The sequence below is a fragment of the Micromys minutus genome (genome assembly GCF_963924665.1).
Source record: "Micromys minutus genome assembly, chromosome: 22".
Taxonomy (NCBI): domain Eukaryota; kingdom Metazoa; phylum Chordata; class Mammalia; order Rodentia; family Muridae; genus Micromys; species Micromys minutus.
In genome coordinates this window covers 42,837,935-42,860,896 of record NC_137957.1, presented here as the reverse complement: position 1 = coordinate 42,860,896, position 22,962 = coordinate 42,837,935, and the positions used below count along the sequence as shown (strand labels likewise).

Sequence of the window (22,962 nt, the reverse complement as noted above, 5' to 3'; positions counted from 1 at the left end):
CATCGTGCTCTTTAAATGTCTGATTATCTTTCTGTATTCTTGAATATCTTTTAATATTTGGCTGCATTTGATTGCCAAGGACCAGCATAGAGGGGGTTCTGAGAGTAGGGGTGTCTGGTTGGAGAAAAGCTTGACTCAAAGTCAAATCCTGGATCCAAGCTGAAGCCCTTGTTCTTGATGCAGCTTTTCCAGTGTGTGTGTATATGTGTGTGTGTGTTTGTGTGTGTGTGTGTGTGTGTGTGCGCGCGCGCGCGCGCACATACATGTGTTTCTATGTCTGTCTGTTCTCCAAGAAATTCTTTTTATCCTAAAAAAATTCTCAGGATAGCTCATCTCTAGCCAATACAAGTCCAGTCTTTTATTTTACATATCAATCCAGTCATTACTCCAATTCCTTCGAGAAGGGTAGACCTTTTCTTAACCTTGCAAAAGAATTCAGGGATCTGTCTGCCTCCTTTAAGCACAGAGATAAGATAGTTCCTCTAGACCTGCCCTACCACATTACTACCACACCTGGGCCTAACCTAGCCCTGTCCTAGGCTGACCTTGAACTCAGGAATCTGCCTTTGTATCTTTCTGACAAACTGGCTCATACTGTAGCTGCCTTTGTTTCTTTAGATTCTTGAAACCCCTCGTAATTCATATTGCATCCTTATATTTTGCATAGTTGAAAAAATATATATAATCTCAAACTCATGTACCTAGAGCTCTTTCCCATAACCTTAAGGGCTGTCCTGAAGGTGCCAGCATTAGCCACACCTTTATCTCCTGGCCTTGTGCTATCTGAGATTATCTTGGAGTCATTAATTTTAACCCCAAGGACAGTCCTCAGAGGAATATGAAGTATGCACATTATTGGAACAAGCCAGTCTAAGGGCTTGAGGCTCACACCTGGGGCTGCAACCCTGAAACATGTGATCCTGCCAATTCTGTGTTTGTGGAGTGTGTGAGTGATAGATTATCTAATCTAAACTGAGTTCTAAAACTAACACCCTCTACTCCCAGAACATCTTCACTCTTACCCTGCTTGACATTTTTTTTTTTTTAATATTTACTTTATGTATGTGAGTGCACTGTCGCTGTCTTCAGACACACCAGAAGAGGGCATCAGATCCCATTCCAGATGGTTGTGGTTGCTGGGAACTGAACTCAGGACCTCTGGAAGAGCAGTTAGTCCTTTTAACCACTGAGCCATCTCTCCAGCTCATGCATACATGTTAGCATTTTAGCCATTTTTACAGTGTTTGGTTAAAGGCAGCACCAAATTCATTCACAGTGTTGTGCGACTGTCATCACATCTAGTCCGAGAACTTTGTCCACCCCAAGAAATCTCCCTGCACCTGATGACCACCCCCTGCTGAACCCAAGCTCTGAGGCCTCCGAGGAGCTCTTTTTGTCTCTGAGAGTCGCCTTCATTAATCTTTATTACCACAGTCATCATCGTCACCATCATCCCGTGCATAAATGGTGGAGTGGCATGCCTTGGTGCATGTGTGGAGGGCAGAGGATAACTGGATTTTTTTTACCTTTCCAGGGATCAAACTCAGGTCTTAGGTTTGTGTGACAAGCACTGAGCTGTCCTGATAGCCCTGAAAATAATCTTTAAAAAAGGAAAGATATCAACTTTTTTAAGGGTGGTTGTGATGTTCAGATGATTCTATGAAGTTTCTAACATGACGACATTCACAGAGACGGTATTTCCCTCAGCGGTGGCCTCAGAAAGCACACAGTGCTTTCTTCTGGCCTGTGTATGTGATACCCCTGTGGCCTTTCGTTAGCTTTCTTTGAAAATGTCTAAATTTTAGCTCTTTCGTTGTTGTTTTTGTTTGTTTATTGTTTTTCCAAGACAGGGTTTCTCTGTGTGGCCCTGGCTGTTCTGGAACTCACCCTGTGGACCAGGCTGGCCTCACTGAGACTGGGGACCTGCCTGCCTCTGCCTCCCAAGAGCTGGGATCAAAGGTGTGCACCACCCCCAGCTTAAACGTAAACTCTTACGCATACGTTCTGTGAGTCTCTCCCCCAAGTGTTCTAAGAACCCTGCAGCTAAACTGGAGGACTTGTGGGTCTGCCCTAGGCTCTGTCTGCCCATGCCAATCGACGTGGTTTACACCTGGGTGAATGGCACAGACCTTGAGCTGCTAAAGGAGCTGCAGCAGGTCCGAGAGCACATGGAGGAAGAGCAGAACGCCATGCGGTGAGTCGCTTTAAAAACCCAGGAATGGCCAACATCCCAGGAAGGCGTAACGTCAGACAAGGGCAGCATGTCCACTCCAAGCTGGCTAGCCCTCTCTCGTCGGGAAGACTTGCTAAGAGCTTCCCCCTTCTTTATAGTATTCGTCAGTGTGCTTCAGTTCCGGTCGTTTGCACTCAATACTGCAATGACTTCTCTGTCTCAGGGTATAAAACAATGGCCACTACACCAAGTGACCAGCAGCCCCATTCCACGGTTTATAAGTAAAGCACCAGGTGGCATTCTAAGTGAACTTTATGGGTTGCAGTTGGAGGTTCAGGGTTATTGATAGCGTTTCATCCCCTCTCAGCAGTTGTGGGATTAGTCCGTGGCCTGAAGTTCCTGTGTCCCCGTGCTGAGATCTCAGCGCTTCACACGATTTGTCTACACGTTGTCAGTGCCCTAAAGCGTATGTGACACTTCCCATTGGCATATCAGTCCCAATGAAGTGAGTGTGTAACTAGGCGTCTTTGCTCTTTACTAGGGAAGTCCTCGGGAAGAACACAACCGAACCAACAAAGAGGTGAGCTTTTTTTTTTTTTCCAGGAATAAAGCCGGAGGAGATGAAGTATCAGGATTATCGCTCATGGGGCACTCGCTGTTTTATATTTAAGAGGCTGCTCATATGCAACCCCTCCCCTGCTATTTTGACACCCCATTAAGTGCACTCATTGGGGAGAATTGGCTGTGCTCTCCTCAGTGACTGGGCGCCCACGGGGTTTGTGTTCTGGCCGGCTGAGTCCGGCTTGGTTTTGGCAAGGCCAGAGTACTCATTCATCTGTCCCGTTGCAGATGCATTGTTCTCTGGGCCTCTTTAAACTAATTACACCCCACGTTTTACTGTCCATTGTGTGCCGGTCATTTATTTGTGTGCCTGTAATCCCGTATCTGTGAAGCTGTCAAGCTGTACATATTTAAGGACCTGGAAGGGGATTTAGCCCAGTGACAGGAACCAGATACATCTCTTTTGCTAAATATATTTATTCCAACCCCGCCTGGCTCTGAAGAGTCTCTTTCCCACTTCGATTTTAAAGGCGGCTGGCCATGACCCCCATTTCTCAACAGTCCTTGGCTTGTTTTCATTTTTTTGGAGACAAGGTCTCATCTAGCCCAGGCTGACCCTCACATAGCCTTGAACTCCTGACCCTCCTGCCTCCTTCTCAAGTGCTGTCAGTCACAGCTTGTGGCCTAAGGCCTTTAGTTCCTATGCCAATGCTTTATTTTCCTGCTTCATACCTCTCAGTATCTCCGGCAGGCATGTTCTAAGTATGTGTGTTTGTGTCATAATGTATATGTATATATACATAATGTATGTATATTACCGTATTCTATCTTTAAAGGACTATGAGGGACAAATGTTTGAGAGAGACAGATTTACAGTGCTTACATTAAGCCTGAGTCAGACACACCAGAAGAAGGCATCAGATCCCATTACAGATGGTTGTGAGCCACCATGTGGTTGCTGGGATTTGAACTCAGGACCTCTGGAAGAGCAGTCAGTGCTCTTAACCACTGAGCCATCTCTCCAGCCCGTCACTAGCTAAGGAGGTTGGGCAGTTTTAAACAGCAAGGTGCTAGTTGTGTTTCCCCTTTGTGAACTTTCTAGCCACGCTGTGTGCCCATTCCTTCTATACACGCTATTTTAAAGGAGTGTCTCTAATGCAGGTAGAAAAAATCTACATTTCACGTTGGAGCCACATTAGTGTCAGTGTAGTGTTCAGTGTGGTTCATGTTGTTCAAATTGGGGTAGGTAGACTGTATCTAGGAACGTGTCCTATGCAGAATCTCTTTCCCAATATGCTAACAAGAGCCTTCAGTGGACTACAAATATATATTTTAATAGTAATAACAAAGTACATAATTTCTTACAGATTTTTGAGTTAGTAAATTTTGTTGACAAACTTAGTTTGCCTCTTTTTTTTCTTTTTTTGGAGACGTGACTTCACTGTATGTTCCAAAGTGGCCTAGGATTTACAATTGGTCCTCTTGTCTTATCTTCAAGTAGACATCACCTGACTGGTTCTCTTATGACTAATAGAAGCTTGAAAATGGGATCTTAAATGCGTCTTGTTAATTTTATCCCATACTTACTAACAAAACTTCTTCACATTCTCGAGAGTAACGAATGTAGTAAGGTCTAAAACCGCCCTCGTTCCGTCGTGGCCAGAGTTCAGCTTTTCCTTGTGTGAAGTGCTGTTTGTCTCTGCAGTGAGAAGCAGCTGGAATGTCTGCTGACGCACTGCATTAAGGTACCTATGCTTGTTCTGGACCCACCCCTGCCAGCCAACTGCACCCTGAAGGACCTGCCAACTCTGTTCCCGTCTTTCCACGCCGCCACCAACATATTCAACGTCGCAAAGCCAAAAAATCCTTCCACTAACGTCTCCGTGGTCGTTTTTGACACTACTAAGGATGGTAAGATTTTTTTTTTTTCCTATTTTTTTTAAGTGTATTTATTATTTTGTGTGTACGAGTGTTTTGTCTGCATGTATGTGTGTACATCATGCCCAGAAGACAGATAAGGATGTTGGATTCCCTGGAACTGGAGCTGTGATCTGCCATTGGGTCTTAGAAACTGAACCCAGGTCGTCTGCAAAAGCAACAAGTCCTCTTGACCACTCAGTCATCTCTATATATTTTATTTTTATTATTTTTAGAGGCTTTGTTGTTGTGGCAAGGTCCCTCTATTATAAAGCCCAGGTTATCCTGGAACTGATATAGATCAGACTGACCTTGAACTCCCAGAGATCCGCCTGCCTCTACCTCCAGAGTACTGGGATTAAAGGTGTGTGCCACCAAGCCTTCCGGGTGCATTAAAAAAAAAAAAAACAAAACAAAACAAAAAAAAAAAAAAAAACTCTGTTATCACTGATGCTCAGAATAATAAAATTCCGAATGAAGAACTGTTTGATAAACTAAAACTGTCCAGATAAAACTGTCAGAAATGGGCCAAATCAGCATCTTCTTCATGCAAACACATCATACAATGTGCTCTAAGGATCCTATGAGAACCTTAGGTCTGGTACTCCAGAAGTACCTCCTCCTAGCTCAAAGTCATTCTGAAGACTTTTAAAAAAGCTATACAACATAACTACCACACACTCTATTCAGAACATGTCAGGCCATTCAAAGTAGCAAAAGAACAGCTACAATTAACAAATAAGTCCACTACACACTTTGTAGAAAATAATGCCACAGAGAAAACCTTTGCAAGTTGGTCAGGAAAGGGGACGAAGATCCTAAACTGAGCGGCAGAACAGGCTTTCTGAAGAGGATGAAGAAGGTGAGGGGCCCAGCAACAGACCTGGCTGGAGAATTCTCACAGAGGTAGAATAGCTATCGCCAAAGCTATGTACGGCAGGAGCATGGCTGCTGATACATTAGAGGAAGCAGGTGGAAGATGAGCCTGGAGAATCGGGGAGAACATGGCAGCCTCGTGGAAGCCAGAGCCTTTACCCACAGCGCGATGGCAGATCACTGGAGCATTTGGTTCATGTTCCGTAAGAACCAGTTTGCTGGGTGCAGTGAGTATAAACTGAGAAGGGACAAAAAGTATCCCAATCCGGGCCAGAGCGAATGTGCCCCAAACGTGAGGACTGTTTGCCTTCTGCCCATTTTGAAGGCCAGCCCACCTAGGTCTCTTGGTCTCTTGTGGTGGTTGTTTGTAGAACTGGCCTATGTATATATGTGGTGCCTATGTATATAGACTGTACCTTTGTACAAGCCTGCATTTTGTTACATCTGATACATCGCTGTAAGCAGCCACACATTTGGATAGTTGTTATCTAGGATAAGAAATCCCACTGGACTGGCGTGGTACACGCCTTTAGTCCCAGCACTGGAGAGGTAGAGGCAGGTGAATCTCTGAGTTTGAGATCAGCCTGGTCTGCGGAGGGACGTCCAGGACAGCCAGGGCTACACTGAGAAACCCTGTCTCAGCTTTGTCTGCCCATTTTATAGACACTTCCCTTAGCTTTTCAAAAGTTTGGTGTGGGGTTGCTGGAGACAACAACCACAGCAAACCTCTCAGACATTCTTGCAGGTTGGCTGTGGCTGTGTGACTCATCTCCCTCAGCCAGAAGGGGTCAGGTGATGCTCTCCTCTGCTGAGCATTCAGCCTGTGTGTCTCTTAAGAACAGGAAGGTAGCTTACCAGACCTGTTAGAATTCTGCAACTTACCAGGATATCCCTGTCGCCCTCTATGTCTGTGGACACAGGTAACCTGATAAATGTAAGTCAGGGTCACTCCAAATGGCCAGTGTTGCTGCTTTTAGGGGTGGGGTTGTTGTTGCTGAGGGTGGTGGTCTTTGGAGATGGGACACTGCCGGCTGGTCAAGCATTCACTGTGTACAAACTGGGATTGAACGCGTGACAGCCCTCTGGCAGCAGCTCTGTGGGTGTTGGGGTTGTGAGAGTGAACACCGCTTCCTTCACTTCCATGTTCGCAGGGTCCTGTGCACACCAGGCAGATGCCCTCTGCTCACTCAGCTACAGCCCGGGCCCAGCTGTTTTGATGGCATGCTCGAGGCTCTTGTCCAGGGTTGCTATCCACCTCCCCACACTGCAGTTTGTAGGACCTGCCTCATTTGTCCCTGGAGATTCCATTCTGGGTGTCAGCAGAACCTTCACTGGGTCCCTTGTACACTTTTCTTCACCCTTCTCCTTCAGTTGAGTGCTCACCAGCCCCGACCCTGCTCCACATCACCTGATGGATTTCTTTGCCTGTCCAAGCCCCCTTCTCTACGGCAGCTACTCTCACTTGCTAGTAATGACGTTCCCAGAGGTTTTACTGTAGCCAAATAATGCTTTCCTCTTCTCATCCAGGTTTGCTCTCAGGTCTGTGAGTTTTATACACTGCTCTCTAGTGTGCCTCTTTTGTTGAATGTGATGATTTTACCTTCCCAACTACTTCCTTGAACCCATGTAGTATTATGCCCTTTTCCTAGCAACCAAGATGCTTTGTGTAGCACTCTGACCGAAAGTATAGACGAGTGTGTTAACCCTATGCTTGCTTCTTGTATCGTTTGCTGTAGTTGAAGACGCCTATGCTGGACTGTTCAAAGGAAGCAGCAGCAGGCAGACCGTTTGGAGAGCCTACTTGGTATGTCATTTGAACTCCAGTTGTTTTTTTTGCATTGGACCAGAATCAGTTATGAGTAAGAAAGACCTTAGGTCTTACTGTGTAGTCCCAGCTGGCCTTGAACTTGCAATCTACCTGCCTCCCCCTGGGGATGCTGGGTTGCAGTCCTGTGCCACCATGCTTTGCTCCTTAGGGACCTTTTTGTAGCGGTAAATGTAAAAATTCATGTTCCATCCCACGCTACCGCCGGCTACTCTCTGGCCGCAGCGGCGATGCCATGGCTAGCCCCATGTAATGACTACCCATCTTGCAGTTAGCTGTCAAGTCAGCAAACTCAAGACTCTAGAGGCTTGTAATTTATCAGTCAGGTTTATATCCGTAAATCCTCACGCCACAAAACATCCACACAATAAACTCAGCCAATTGATATTGATATAAACTGCCCACCTAGATAAGTAAGACAAATTGTCTTGTAATTATCCATCCCTTATAAGATATCCATAGCTACCTGTGGCTACTTAAAGCCACTCAGATCTGGGTCAGCCTTCTCTTCCTCCATCTTCTTCTCCCCTATCTGTACGCTCTGTTCCATCTCTAAAGATCTCAGCCCTCCTTTCTTTTTCACTGCCCAATCACAGGCCTTATCTTGCACATAGACACCAACCCACACCTTTTCTCTGCACTAGCACACTAATGAGTGCTAATGAGTGTCCAGACATGGTGATAGTTTTCATTTGAAGCTCAGAGAACACAGCGGGGTTGCGCCAGTGTCTCCGCTGTCCGTTTTCACCAGCTTCGTGATACAGGAGTTAAGTCAAATGTTTTCTTTTTGCTCTAGACAACAGACAGAGAAGTCCCAGGCTTAGTGCTGATACAAGACTTGGCATTCCTGAGTGGGTTCCCACCGACATTCAAGGAGACCAGTCAGCTGAAGACAAAACTGCCAGAGAATCTCTCTTCCAAGATAAAGCTGGTAAGAGCAGAAAAAGAGCCACCAGCATGGCACAGTTCATTTCATGGATGAACCTTTCTGTCGTGACCCACGTTCCATTTTATTCGGAGTTTAGCTAAAAGAGGCAAAGAGTAACTGTCCTGTCACAGTATGCTGTGAGAAAGGTAGATCGGCGCAGAAGGTCCTCAGTGCTTGCCTGGTTTCTTGAGATTAGATCTCAGCCAGGTTGGTAATAACCTTGTAGCAATCCTCCTGCCTTAGCATCTCGAGTGCTGCTCTTACATATTTGTACCTTCAAACGAAACTCTGAAATTATTATTTTTATAATTTATCACTCACCTTTTTCTTGCTGTGTGCTCCTGTGTGTGTGTGTGTGTTGGGGAAATTCATACAAGTAGTAAGAACTCTTAACATGCCCATCTCTGAAAGCCTTCATTCATAAAGGGGTTATAATTCAGATATTTACGTTTGATAGTATGAGATTCTGATTAATAGCAAATCCAGGCATTGGTGTATTTAAGCTATAAGTGTATGTCTTACCCATCACCCCTGAGCATTCTTTTTCTGAGGGTTGACTTTGTTTGCTACCTGCTGTTGTAGCACACCCCAGGGGGTGAACAGGGACATCTTTCTCTTAGAGGAGCAGCTATGCAGCCCTTGCCTCTGGAAGGGTTGAAATCTGTCTCTCATGTTTTTGCTATTTAACAATTTATTTAACTGTGAGGGGATGGAGAAGGTGGGGTAGCGGGGAGTGGGGAGTTCATTCTCGGTTCTTGCAGTAGTCACTCCATCCCAGAGTTCCCTTCAACCTTTTCCTCCTTTACTGGCTTTGACGGGCTAAGATGCTTTGTATTATGTCTGAGAAAATCACATTGTTTTTCTCATTTCCTGTCTCCCTATAGCTAGCTTTGTCCCTTAATTTGTTTCCCCCTCTTTCTCCTCCTCCTCTTCTTCCTCTTCCTCCTCTTCTTACTCCTCCTCTCTTCTCCATCTTCATTTTTGTTTGGGGTGGGACTCACTCTGTAGTCCTGACCAGCCTGCAACTTGCTATGTAAACTAAGCTGTCCTTAAATTTGTAACCTTCCCTACTCTGCTTCCTCTTGGTGCTAAGGAACGCACCATTGTGCCCAGCTGTTCCTTGTAGCTCTTCTTCATCTGACTTTGAAACAATTCCATAAGAGGCAATTGTCAGCATGCAGTACTTGTATGGACCGGAATAGCACAGTGCTCATTTTGGGTTGTATTTGTGGTTAATCTGCAGTTACCCTAAAATAGAAACCACGTTTTTTTCCTTGCCCTGAGGTACTTTCAGTACTGATTTGAACAGATGAAACCGTAGATAGATTAGTTTTTGTTTCAGTCAGAGTTCGTTTGGCTTCTTGGCTTTTTAGTTGCTAGTCTCAGAATTACAGATAAGTGACTGCCAGCCCATCTCCCTTATATGGGAAGAATGGCTTTCTTGATTCGATTTCTGTAGGTCCGCATTAGTCAAAATTTGAAGAAGGAATGAGGAATTTATTCTGCCCCTCTGTCTTAAACTTGTGTGGGTATTTCACATCCTGCTGTGCTGAACCAACCGCTTTTGCACTGACATTTGACGTGCCTGCTGGTGACCGATGTATACTGGCATGGATACCGTCCTGAATACTGGTGGGTCTCTCTACAAACAACTCGTGGGCGGCCTGCTATGTGGTGTGTGCAGCTGCGTGTGAGGTGTAGTGGTGACTGGAGTTGCCAGAGAAACTGAGAACCAAGGAGTTTTTCAAATCTGCGTATGTTAGGGGAAAGTTCAGGCAATATTTGTTCGCAGGAACGTGCGCATTTATGTGTACGGTCATGGGTGTGTGTGGAGGCCAGAGGTTGATGCCAGATGTCTCCCTTGGTTATCTACTCCCACCCAACCCCCCGGTTTTTTTTTTTTGAGCCAGTCTCTCATTCAGTCTTTGGCCTTACCAGTTGGCCAGTCTGCCTGACCGGTGAGCTCTAGGGAATCTGTCTGTTTCCTTTCCCCCAACCAAGCACTGGGCTTCCAGGCATGTGTGAGTTCTGGGGATCAGAACTCAGGTCTTTATAATTTCATGCAGCCATTTCCCAGCCCCCAACTCTTCCATTCTTCCCGTGGGTTCGGCCTTCCGGTCCCATTATGTACCTTCTGAGAATGGTGGTTCCTGTCATGGGTTCCCAGTCCATCCAGATGATTCTTACTTACTTGTGATAATGTGAGGGAGAACAGAAGGAGTAGTTAAACCATCTATCTACTTGGGACTCGGACATCTCCAAATATAAAGTGTCCAAGAATGCCTGGGCTTTAGTCACATTAGGGGTTAAGACAGGCTTTGCAGCCTAGCTGGGTCCTAAACAGAGCTACTGTTCTTGGGCTGAGAAGGGGGTGCTCTGAGAACAGCCCGGACAAAGGGCTAGGGGCGTGGAAATAGTGTGTCTGGGGAGTTCCGAGAGGCAGACTGCCACAGGTTTCCTTAGGGGTGGGGCTGGGACAGGGAGAGGACAATCTGGTGTGTTTCCGAGGCACACAGTAGGGACCTGTGTGAAGGATGTTAGTGCTAGAACCGGTTCAGTCCTGCAAGCTTTTCCTATTCAGGGGCCTCTGGCCAAGGGAGGCCAGTGGTGGGAGTAGTTCCTCAGCCTCCTATGTTGATGAGCTGTTGGTGAGAAGCCTCAGAGCAGGAGGGTGTATACAGTGCAGATGGGAGAACTGCAGTGAAACAAGCAGTCGAGGCACGTGCCACACACGACAGGGACAGCCATGAGACACTGAGGGTCAGGACCTGAACAGTTCAATCACGTCACACGCCTGTGCTCTTCCAAGAGGACTTTGCTGAGGCCTGTGATCCCAGAGTCAGGGAGGGCCCAGCTGTGTCCAGCAGACACCACAGGCTGCATCTTAGAACCTTGTTCTTTTCACCTCTGTACCTCCACACGTGGGCTGAGCACCCCTCTTGAAGGACACTCACAGGATGCAGGCCTTGGACCAGAAGGGAAGGCCTGTCTGTTCTGTGGTAATCCACTCCCAGTAGGCTGATGTGTGCATACGCCTTCGCCTTTGTCCTGTTAAAGGAAAATGTGCTCCTGTAGCTGCAGGGGAGGCCTGGATGAGAGTCTGTATCACTAGGGGAGGCCTGGATGAGAGTCTGTATCACTAGGGGAGGCCTGGATGAGAGTCTGTATCACTAGGGGAGGCCTGGATGAGAGTCTGTGTTGCTAAGGGGAGGCCTGGATGAGAGTCTGTGTTGCTAAGATAATGGATCGGAATCCCTACCAGCCTTGTGACCACTCCCACCCTGTACCACAAACAACCCCTGTCAGGTTTTCTGTTCGGAGAAACCTGGAGGTGAGTCATCTTGTCATTACCCAAGGATTTAGCGGCAGAATTTTTAGATGTGACAAATACAGAATTGCTCTCTTGATAAATTGCCCACTGTCCTCGTTTTTATTCAAATCCTTCAGTGGTTTTAGATGTTTTTTCATCCACAGTGGGGCTTTTCCATTTACTTTTGGCTTGGTTATGTTCTATTCCTTAATATGTGAGGAACATTCAGGAAATCGTCCCGAACTCACAAGAAAGTGCTCACAGTAAATAATTCAGCGATGGTGGTTGCTGTGTGGGTATGTAGGTCTGCGCCCCTGCCTTCAAGTATTTAAATCGGGTTTGGAAGGACAGGACTTACATGACAATTATTTGGGGAGTGTGCGAGTAACTGAATAGACTGCCACAGAGTTGTCCTCTTATTTGAATAGAAATGTACCTCAGAGGCTCCTGTGTCCCAGCTGGTGGCACTATTTTGAGTGGTTGCAGAACCTTTGGGAGATGGGTCCTAGCTGGATGAAGTAGGTCACTAGGGAGCTGTCTTAGTCAGGGTTTCTATTCCTGCACAAAACATCAAGACTAAGAAGCAAGTTGGGGAGGAAAGGGTTTATTCAGCTTACACTTCTATATCACTGTTCATCACCAAAGGAAGTCAGGACTGGAACTCACACAGGTCAGGAAGCAGGAGCTGATGCAGAGGCCATGGAGGGATGTTACTTACTGGCTTGCTTCCCCTGGCTTGCTCAGCTTGCTTTCTTATAGAACCCAGGTCTACCAGCCCAGGCATGGCACCACCCACAATGGGCTGGGCCCTCTTCCCATGATCACTAGTTGAGAAAATGACTTACAGCTGGATCTCATGGAGGCATTTCCTCAACTGAGGCTCCTTTCTCTGTGATAACTCCAGCTTGTGTCAAGTGGACACAAAACCAGCCAGTACAAGAGCTTATAGCCCAGCCCTGCTTCCTGGTCTGTTTCTGCCTTCTAGTCTGCTGAGGCGTGAACAGGCAATCTCATGTTCCTGCCGCCAGCCTTTCTGTACTGTGATGGACAGCTCCTTCAAGTGGTGAGCCAAGGCAAACCCTCCCCCCTTAAGTCATCTTAAGGGATTGTGGCAAAGTCTAAAATGCTCCAAAATCCAAATATTCTAAGTGCCAGCATGACACTACAAGTGTAAATGAGGTGTTTGTCCTCACATAAAACTGTTTCATGTACAGTTATTTAAAACATGTTAAATTGTCTTCATCCCCTGAATAGCTCGTCACACATATATGTAAGTATTTGGAACTCTTTTTTTGAAACAGGGTCTCACTATGTAGAATTTGCTCTTTAGACCAGGCGCAAGATCTTTCTGCCTCCTGAGTGCCGGGATTAAGGGTGTGCTTGATCCTGCCGGTTCTGAAACACAAGTAGACACAAGTAGACACAGTGCCACAGTGGATCCTGCCTTTAATTCCAACACTCACCCAGAGGCAGGGGGGGGTCTCAAGGCCCCCATAGCACGTTCCAGGCCAAGCCGAAGCTGTACAGTAACACCCTGTCCCAAAAGGCAAACGGAACAAGTCAAAGACTCTACAAACCTTCTCGTCCCAGGCGTTCTTTTTCTAATGTAATATTTTTATTGATTATCTGGGAATTTACATAATGTCCCTCGAGTTCACACTCACTTCCCAGTCCTCCCAGGTCTGCCCCACCCCACTCTTGTGACCCCCACCACCATAGAAAAAAAACCAAGCAAGTCAGTGTGAGTTGCCCACACCTCCCTGGAGAATGGTCAGATCCCCAGTGGTCAGTCCCTTAAAGAAGGAGTCCATCCCCAACCCCTGCCGGAAGCCATCATTGTGCAGGGATGCACCTCAGCACCTCTGTCACAACTGTTCTCCTCAGTGGCTTCCTGTCTAGGCTCTCAATAGTTGGGGGAGTGGAGGCTTTTTTTGGGGGGTAGGGTGGAATTATCACAGAAGCCTTCTGTGTCTTCTCTTTCTCAAGTGTAAGTCTTCAGTCATCAATATGTCTGTAGAGCAAGTTCTAGGCCAGCTAGGGCTACATAGTGAGACCCCGTTTCAAAAAATAAATAAGACAGAGAAGTTTTAAATATTTACATATGCGTGATGAACTATTTGGGGGATGAAACTCAAGCCTAAATATGAAATTTTTTACTTTTTTTCCCTTCCCAACAGAGGATTACTCTGGCTGTCCTGGAATCTCTATAGACCGAGCTAGCCTCAGACTCACAGAGATCTGTCTGCCTCTGCCTGGAGCTGGAATTAAAGGCGCGGGAGACCGTTGCCCAGCCTCCAGTGTTTCTTGGTTGAGATTTTCCTTTTTTCTTTTTCAAAAGTGCGAATTTTTTTTCTAGAAATAGTGCAAATGGTAGGAACGTGTTTCAGAGTATTTCAGACATTTTTGAAGCTAAGAATGTGCCTCAGTAAGTTGGATGCCAGCACAGCATTCCAGAGGCCCAGGGTTGAGTTCCTCAAACTGCCCTAACAGACTGTAGCAGAAAGGCCTGCAGTCCCAGCTCTACAGAACTGGAGGTTAGACAACCAGGAGTTCAAGCTAAGGACTCCATCCTTTATCAGAAACCACAGCTACTCGATCTTACCAGAAAGCAACATGGCATTTGCTCAAAAAAAAAAAAAAAAAAAAAAAAAAAAAAAAAAAAAAAAAAATCCAGGATCAAGGTACATCTCAGAGCCTTTTCCAGCAGATGTTTCTAATACAAGTAATAAGAGTTGCAGGATTGGGCTGCCCCCTAGTGGACAGCAGAGGCTACTTCATGCTTGTTACTCCTGCCTCTTACAGAGGCAGAAAAATCTCTTGCTTTGAAATACCCTTTAAAGTTCCTTACTTTATCTCTTTTCATCTGTTGTGTGGCTACCATGAGAGGACTTCTTTTTGATTTTTGATGCTGTAGTTAGAAGCCAGTCCTAGGCAATATGGGATAACAAGATGACTTGGAGGTAAAGGGACCTTTGAGTTTGGAGTGGGAGCCAAGAAAACCTACTTCAGAGACCAAAAACTTTAAAATGAAAGCTTTATCTTACGTGCGCTCAGGGAGGCAGCCAGTTCAGGATCCACAAAGGAGATAGTTCGACATTTTCGCGAGGAGGGCTGAGGTGGGCTGTTGCATTGACCAATCGTATCTTGACACAAGGAAGTTAATGTTGGTGACTGGGCCTTATCCGAGTCACCTGGTTTCAGGGTCCTTGGGTCAGCTTTTGCAATCAGGTCCCCTCCTGGCCTCTGAAATTTAGAATGATAAAGGGAACAAAGGAGCCAGCAAGCTTCACGTAGTCAATTAAGTCATGACACGCAACACATTGATGTCGTGTGTGCCTTAGACTAGATAATGGGATAAGGGCAGCTTCCCTCTTTCCATCCTTTACTGGTTACAGACAGACCTGAAACACCTGAAGAGGCTGGACAGTTGTTCGGTTCTGCGACTGGGGAACATGAACTCATCCAGCAAGATGGACCTTGTTTCTAAGATGGCTGAACTCAGGATACTGTTCTAACGGGGCTTGCTGCCAGATCTTATAACTAGGTTCAGTCCTAGCGAGCTGCATGTTGGAAGGAGAGGTCAGACTGCTGCAAGCGCTCCTCTTGACAACCTGCCTGCCCGCGCCATACAAAGCCCCCCCCCCAAAGTACATAAAGTACATTTTAAATTACTTTAAAGTAAAAGTTTTAAAAGTTGCTAATTTGAGAATAATTTTTGATGAGATTCTTACCAAATAAAAGGCTAGTGCAAATTATAAAATGAGATGTCATTTTATAAATAATGCTGTGGATTTGGGGCTCTCTTATTAAGATTCTCAGATTGTCTTAAGACTCTCTGAAGCACTGTTTTTCTCTTTGAATGAATGTTGCTGGGTTAGAAGCAGAGACTCACACGAGCGTCAAGCACGCTGCCCAGACTGCATCCCCGCACCAGTTTTCTTTTTTCATTCATACAGCTGAAGCAGCAGCAACAAACCTTTCTACTTACTGGTTCACAGTTTAAAAAAAAAAAAAAGAAAAGAAAAAAGATTGTGTTTTGTTTTCCTTGTCTCAAAATGGAAGGCCTGGCCTTTCAGAGACAGCCGACTTCTCTGTGGTGGTTCGGGACTCCTTAGGAGCTGTGCAGTTATTTCACAGGGGACCTGGTGACCAGAGCTGAAAAGAGAATGACACTTCGTGAATTCAGAAAGGCCAGGTTCTGATTTATGGGGCTCAGCTCACTGGGCAACCGGACCCTCGGGTCCTGGATGACCTCAGCCAGCCTGCCTGCCTCTGTAGGATCTCCAAGTATCCCCAGTTCTGCCTCCCGCTTGTAGTACAGGGACCCGAGGGGCTGTCACCTATCCCTGTGTCTCGGGCCAGCTCTCCTATGATAGCATCTGCCTGGATGGGTGATCCACTAGGGCTCGGAGCAGTGCTGATCTGAATTTACACTTTAACCCTGGTACACTGATTGCCCAAGGCAGTGTCTGGTGCCCATTACATGCCCACTGAGTGGGAGAAATTGTAGTGAAAATGCTATAATTACCAAGTTAGAGAGTAACAGATTTGTAGTCTGTCTCAGAGGCTGGGGTAGGAGGGTAGCGGATCCGAGGCCTCTCCAGGTACCTCAGTGAGATCCTGTCTCAAAATAAAAGTAAGGAGGGTGGAGGCGGGAGATGAGGGCATAGCTTAGTGACATTTCTGTGAGGCTTCAAGCTTACTTCCAAGGTCAAAACAATCTTGATAGGCAACTTTAGGATGAAGGTATTTTCCCAGGCTGTCCTGGAACCCACTCTGTAGACCAAGCTGGCCTTGAACTCAGAGATCTGCCTGACTCTGGCTGCCTTCAGAGTTCTGGGATTAAAGGTACTTGTCACCATTTCCACTACATGTTTGTTTAAATGAAGAGCTCTAAAGAATTAGACGGATTTCATAAGAGTCAACATCCCAGGGGATGTAGCGTCTCTTGTGGGCACTGGGACATGGCTGTAGCTGTCAGGAGATGCCAATGTGTCCTGTTGACATTGTCTTCCACATCTTCCTGCTTGCATTCATCTGGGTAACACTCGGGTCTGCGATACTGTCTCTGCGTTTCAAGATTAAAAGTTTAAAAACACACCTGCAGTCTCAGCACTTGGGAGGCTGAGGCAGAAGGATTGCTATGAGTTTAAGGTCAGCCTAGACCTCGAAACCCTGTTTCAGAAGCAAATTAGTGAGTAAATGAGTAAAGGGCTCAATGTGGACCTGTGTTTACTTGGGGTGTGTGTGTGTGTGTGTGTGTGTGTGTGTGTGTGTGTGTGTGTCTGTCTGTCTGTCGCCTCAGTTGCAGCTGTATTCGGAGGCCAGTGTCGCACTTCTGAAGCTGAATAACCCCAAAGGCTTCCAAGAGCTGAACAAGCAGACCAAGAAGAACATGACCATCAATGGGAAGGAACTGACCATCAGCCCTGCGTATCTGCTGTGGGACCTGAGTGCCATCAGCCAGGTAAGGAGTGTAGACTCCACAGCCCAGGTCAAGAACTCACAACGTCTGCCGCTGCCGGAACAGCTCAGCCAGCCGAGCGGTCGGCTGAAGAATTACAGGGTTAGGATGCTTACGAGTCAGTTTATTACGAGGAAGAGGAGGGCCTGACCGAGAGGTGACCTGGTTAGAACTTTTCCAAACCTCCGTGCTCTACCAAGGGCTTTCTGCTTATGGAGAACAGGCCAAAGAGACGGCTCTTCCAGAGGTCCCAAGTTTGCCTTCAGCACCCACATTGGACGGCTTCTAACCTCCTGTGACTCTGGTTTCAAGGAGTCTCATACCTTCTCTGGCCTCCAAGGGCAACTGCATACACACACTCATGGTCACTCACACAAATGTAGCCAGAAATAAAACAAAGCTTTGGGCAGGCTAGATAGCACAGGCCTTTAATCTCAGCACTCTAGAGGCAGAGGCAGGCAAATGTCTGTGAGTTCGAGACCAGCCTGCCCTACAGAGTGAATTCCAGGACTGCTCTCCAGAGCTACCCAGAGAAAAATAAAAAAGGAAAAAAAAAAGAAAGAAAAATGAATTCCCAACCAGTCCTGCCTACAGCCCGATCTTTAGGCGGTGTTTACTCAGGTGAGGCTCCTCCTCTCAGATGACTCCAGCTTCCTGTCAACTCGACATAAAACTTACCCTCCTTAGATCCTTAGAGCTGGGGTTTGGAGTAGATGCCTCACGTGTCAAATCTCTCTCCCATCTCCAGTCCAAGCAGGATGAAGACGTGTCTGCCAGCCGCTTTGAGGATAACGAAGAGCTGAGGTACTCACTGAGATCTATCGAGAGACATGCACCGTGGGTGCGGAATATTTTCATTGTCACCAACGGGCAGATTCCATCCTGGCTGAACCTTGACAACCCTCGAGTGACCATAGTGACCCACCAGGTGGGTGACTTCGCACACGAGGCTGTGGTTTCCTGTCTCTGCTTCCAGAGTGGTACAGTGACCTCACGGTTTCGTGGCCCTCCCCTTCTCTGGTGCCATGTCTACGTTTTTGAATTGCCGGGCTCCTCTTTTCCTTCTTCTCCAATGCCCAACCGGATCAAAGCAGCTCACGTTTGTTCCCTGTGTGTTCTCTGTTAAAAGGACATTTTCCAGAATTTGAGCCACTTGCCTACTTTCAGCTCCCCCGCGATTGAGAGTCACATTCATCGCATCGAGGGGCTGTCCCGGAAGTTTATTTATCTAAATGACGATGTCATGTTTGGTAAGGATGTTTGGCCCGATGATTTTTACAGCCACTCCAAAGGTCAAAAGGTAAGAGATAGGTGGGCGCCTAGCTAGAAAGTCACTAGCAGATGAGGGAACCCACATGTACATTTCTGTATATGTACTAACAAGCAGGCATTTATGACTCAGCAGTTAGGCAGTAAGAAGACTACATTGAGAGATTGTTTTCCTGCAGTCTCAGATAAACAGAATTAGTCTCAGATAACCAGAATTCCTTTCTCTCTCTCTCTCTCTCTCTCTCTCTCTCTCTCTCTGACTGTCTTTCTCTCTCTCTCTCTTTTCTCCTTGACTCTTTGTATTTTCTACTATAATAAGACCACTTTGAAACAAAGTCCCAGCTAGAGTGCCAGCAAAATGACCAACATAGAAAATTAGCTCAACATAGTGCTTAAAGGGACGTGGTAGAACACACTTTGGTCCCAGCACTCAGGAGGCAGAGGTTGGCAGATCTGTGAGTTCCAGGCCAGCTTGACCGACAGAGTGAGTTCCAGGATAGACAGGACCACATAGAAATCTTGTCTCACCCCCCCCACCCCCCAAAAAAACAAAACAAATAAACTAGACACACACACACTAGTTGTGGGGGTGGGTTAAGTTTCTCACATAGGGTTGCCTGTCTGACACTTGGCTGTGTTGGGGACAGTGGGGGATGTGGGGGAGGAGCTGAAGGTTTAAATCAGGTGGCACTAGTTGACCACCCGTCCAAATTAAACTGGATATTTTTTTTACCCTGTGGCACCAGCCCCAAGAACTCACATGCCAAACCCTTAGCTACTGACAAGCTCTGGTTTCAGTTTAGATTTTAAAAGTAAACTCTGAATAAGTGTGGTGTAAAAGGAACAGCCACTTTAAGAGGGAGGATGTGCATTTATCATTAGTGGGTTTAATCTATAAAGTAACCATGTACCACACAGCTCAGTTTGGGAGCTCCGAATGTTATAGTGATTTGTCTAAACAAGGCCTTAGATATAATGCCTAGAGATAATGGCTCCTAGCATACTCTCCTCCTTCCCTCAGCGCTGAGCCCGGTTATGTGTAAATGCACACAGGGGTTACTAGTGAGTGTCATGGCTAGAGTGACTGACAGAGTTCCTCCCTTCTTTGACATGTTTCTTATGTGAGTCTGGCATTGGTATTTGATGTCAAAGTAGATTATAAGGGCATGTTACTAAAACTAACCCATGGAGTTCTTGTTCCCGTGGCAACTGAGAAACAATAGCCATGAGTACCATGAGAATAATTATGCGCATCAGCAGCCGGCCTGGGCCCTCCAGTGGGCCTCGGCCAACCTCAGGCAGTGCCGAGGACCACAGCCAGTCTTTGGGAGACCAATTTTTCTTAAGGCTTACAGTTAAATTTTAATTCAAGAGTAAAAAATGTCAGAATTTATTAGTTTCTGTTCGATTTTTCTCACAGGTTTATTTGACGTGGCCTGTGCCGAATTGTGCAGAGGGCTGCCCGGGCTCCTGGATTAAAGATGGCTACTGTGACAAGGCCTGTAACAACTCAGCCTGTGACTGGGACGGTGGAGACTGCTCTGGTGAGGATGTGCTAGGTGGACCTGTCCATCTTCTCATCCTTAATCCTAGGAACACGAGCTTCTGACACTCTAGAATTCAGAGATCCCCAGTTGATCCATGGGATGCATTGTTGAAGGCACTTCTCCGCTGTAGGCACTGTCCTTGGAAATATCTCTGTTATTACTTAAAGCATCTAATATAAACCCAACGATCGTTCTCACTGGTTCTGCAGGGGTCCCGCAGTAACTTTGAGTGGGAAACTGCAGTAGGTGTGATGTGGAATGGTCTGAGCTGCAGAAGCAATGGTGCTTATCTGGTTATCACTTCCCCCCTCTGCTGCCTCCCCCAGCCCTGCCCCCACCCCACTCCCTCCCCCAGCCCTGCCCCCACCCCACTCCCTCCCCTAGCCCTGCCCCCACCCCACTCCCTCCCCCAGCCCTGCCCCCACCCCCACTCCCTCCCCCAGCCCTGCCCCCACCCCCACTCCCTCCCCCTGCCCTGCCCCCACCCCACTCCCTCCCCCAGCCCTGCCCCCACAAACCGTCCTTGGACTTGCTGTTGTTACCTTTTGAAATATGTTCACTTAATAGCTTTCAATTTATTAAAGCACCAAATTCCAGAGCATTATTTGTTACCCATTTGGATTTTGGGGGGAGGGTCTGATAAATAGAGGGTGCACAGAGGTTGTCATCTCTGTGTTCTAGAAGAGCAAATGGGCTTGTTAGGGTGTTGGCTATTAGCTGAAACAAAATGTTGAAGTTACGTTTCAGTGTTCTCTGTCAGGTGCCCTGGCGGGAAACATAAGCACAGCACATGCGACAACTGTTAAGAGCAGCAGCATATTAACATGTTAGCATAACCGTTAACACTCGACAACACGGAGCCTGTGACTGGACACGGCTTATCTTAACCGCCACTGCCTGTTTTCTACTCTCTGTCAGGCTAGCCAGCATGACTCTCCCTTCCTCCTCCTCCGCAGGGAATAATGCAGGAAGTCGCTATGCTGCAGGAGGCGGGGGTACCGGGAATGTCGGAGTCGGCCAACACTGGCAGTTTGGTGGAGGCACAAACACTGTCTCTTACTGTAACCAAGGATGTGCAAACTCCTGGCTCGCTGATAAGTTCTGTGACCAAGCCTGCAACGTCCTGTCCTGCGGCTTTGATGCTGGTGACTGTGGACAAGGTATGTTTGTTGCGGTGGAAACATTAGGGACAAATGGCTAAGCCCACAGATGGAGGAACGCTCAATGGTTGTCACTCTTTAAGTGACATTCGATGGTTGTCATTCTTTAAAGTAATTCTTCTCAAACGGGCAAAAAAAAGTTGGGAACTAGCCATTGGTGTTTATTGACCAAAATCACTCCACGTCTTTATACTGGGTCAGGGTTGACATTCCACATAAAGTGCTGTGGTCATTTCAAATGGTCACATGAGTCACACACCCAAACCTTGTATTAAAATTTGTGAGCATTTTTAATATAAAATGTAAAGTCATCCTTAGACAATAAGAACTTGACCTCAGAGAATGAAAGCCAGGGAGTGAAAATGCCTAATTAAAAAGAAACCATCTTTGTGTTTTTTTCCTCTAGATCATTTTCATGAATTGTATAAAGTAACACTTCTCCCAAACCAGACTCACTATGTTGTCCCCAAAGGTGAATACCTGTCTTATTTCAGCTTTGCAAACATGGCCAGAAGAGGAATTGAAGGGACCTACAGCGACAACCCGATCATCCGTCACGCATCCATTGCAAACAAGTGGAAAACCATACACCTCATAATGCACGGCGGCATGAACGCAACCACCATCTATTTTAATCTCACATTTCAAAACTCAAATGATGAAGAGTTCAAAATGCAGATAGCAGTAGACGTGGACACGAGGGAGGTGCCGAAACTGAATTCTACAACCCAGAAGGCCCATGAAAATTTTGTGAGCCCAGTGACACCTCTTCCTCAGGCTGACGTCCCTTTTGAAGATGTTCCCCTAGAGAAACGCTCCCCCAAGGTCAGGAGACTTCATGTAAACGCAACAGGACGATTCCAAGAGGAGGTGAAAATCCCCCTGGTAAATATTTCACTCCTTCCCAAAGAGGCCCAGGTGAGGCTAAGCAACTTAGATTTGCAACTGGAACAAGGAGACATCACTCTAAAAGGATACAACTTGTCCAAGTCAGCCCTGCTGAGGTCTTTCCTGAGGAATTCACTGGATCCTAAAGTAAAACCTCAAGCTGGGACAGATGAGACGAAAGACAACCTGGAGGTCCCACAGGAAAGCCCCTCTCACCAACATCCACATGGCTTTGCTGCCGGACACAGATCAGAGACAGTGACTGTGAATGGCCGTGTCAACGATTCGAATACACCCCCGGCCTTGTTGACCAATGCAAGATTGTCCCAACCTGTACCCAAAGAGAACCTCTCATCGCTGATCATTCCCCCAGAAAGCCACTCGCCAAAAGATGAGAGAGCCGGAGCAGAGGGCACTGCTGATAGCCGCGGACCCCTAAATGGTGTAGTGCCGGGCAGAAGGCTGCAGCAGCACACACGGAGTTACCCAGGCTTTCTGCCCTGGGAGAGAAAAAAGTATTTCCAAGACCTCCTTGATGTAAGTTAGATCTAGCCTTCCTCTTTGTTGTACCCAGGAACACAAATCACTTTCCAAGTAACACAATGGTGACCTAGCATTGCCCTGTGACCACAACAGAAGTAAGTGCTTTTCTTGAGGGATTCTCATTGAATTTTCCCCAGTAGCCCTAATAATAAAACACCACATAAAATGTGAGTAGGGATTTTACCAGGGGCGGAGCCTGGGCAAGTGGGGAGAGCAGGGCTGACCTCTCCTCTCTCCTTAGCCTGTAGATCTGATACTATTACCCGCCTTACTGGGGAGAAAACCGGAGGTTCAGATAACTTTGTTAGTATATTCAGCATCAGTGGGACAAGCTGGCTCCTGTTCCTCATTGTCACCTGTGGCCTTCACTGTGACATGGGGTCATTTTTCTTCCATGTGCGGCCAAAGTGCTAAGCACTGGGGAACACACACACACACACACACACACACACACACACACACACAGTCACTCCACAGGAAGGCTGAGAGGCCACTAGGAAG

The 22,962-nt window shown here is 46.8% G+C and overlaps 1 protein-coding gene across 3 annotated transcripts in view; it reads left to right on the top strand.

Moving 5' to 3' along the window:
- The window catches only part of GNPTAB (N-acetylglucosamine-1-phosphate transferase subunits alpha and beta), a 59,346-nt gene that overhangs the window by 22,285 nt on the left and 14,099 nt on the right, over positions 1-22,962 (top strand). For 2 of the 3 annotated variants that reach the window (XM_080935910.1, XM_080935908.1), the window contains 11 exons: positions 2,075-2,194; positions 2,715-2,753; positions 4,440-4,645; positions 7,264-7,331; positions 8,149-8,283; positions 16,896-17,057; positions 17,803-17,982; positions 18,184-18,354; positions 19,744-19,867; positions 20,827-21,030; positions 21,437-22,455. In XM_080935910.1, coding sequence (XP_080792036.1) covers positions 2,075-2,194; positions 2,715-2,753; positions 4,440-4,645; positions 7,264-7,331; positions 8,149-8,283; positions 16,896-17,057; positions 17,803-17,982; positions 18,184-18,354; positions 19,744-19,867; positions 20,827-21,030; positions 21,437-22,455 — 2,428 coding nt within the window. Of the gene's footprint in view, positions 1-2,074; positions 2,195-2,714; positions 2,754-4,439; positions 4,646-7,263; positions 7,332-8,148; positions 8,284-16,895; positions 17,058-17,802; positions 17,983-18,183; positions 18,355-19,743; positions 19,868-20,826; positions 21,031-21,436; positions 22,456-22,962 lie in introns of those variants that run through there. The other variant, XM_080935909.1, reaches the window with a different exon arrangement.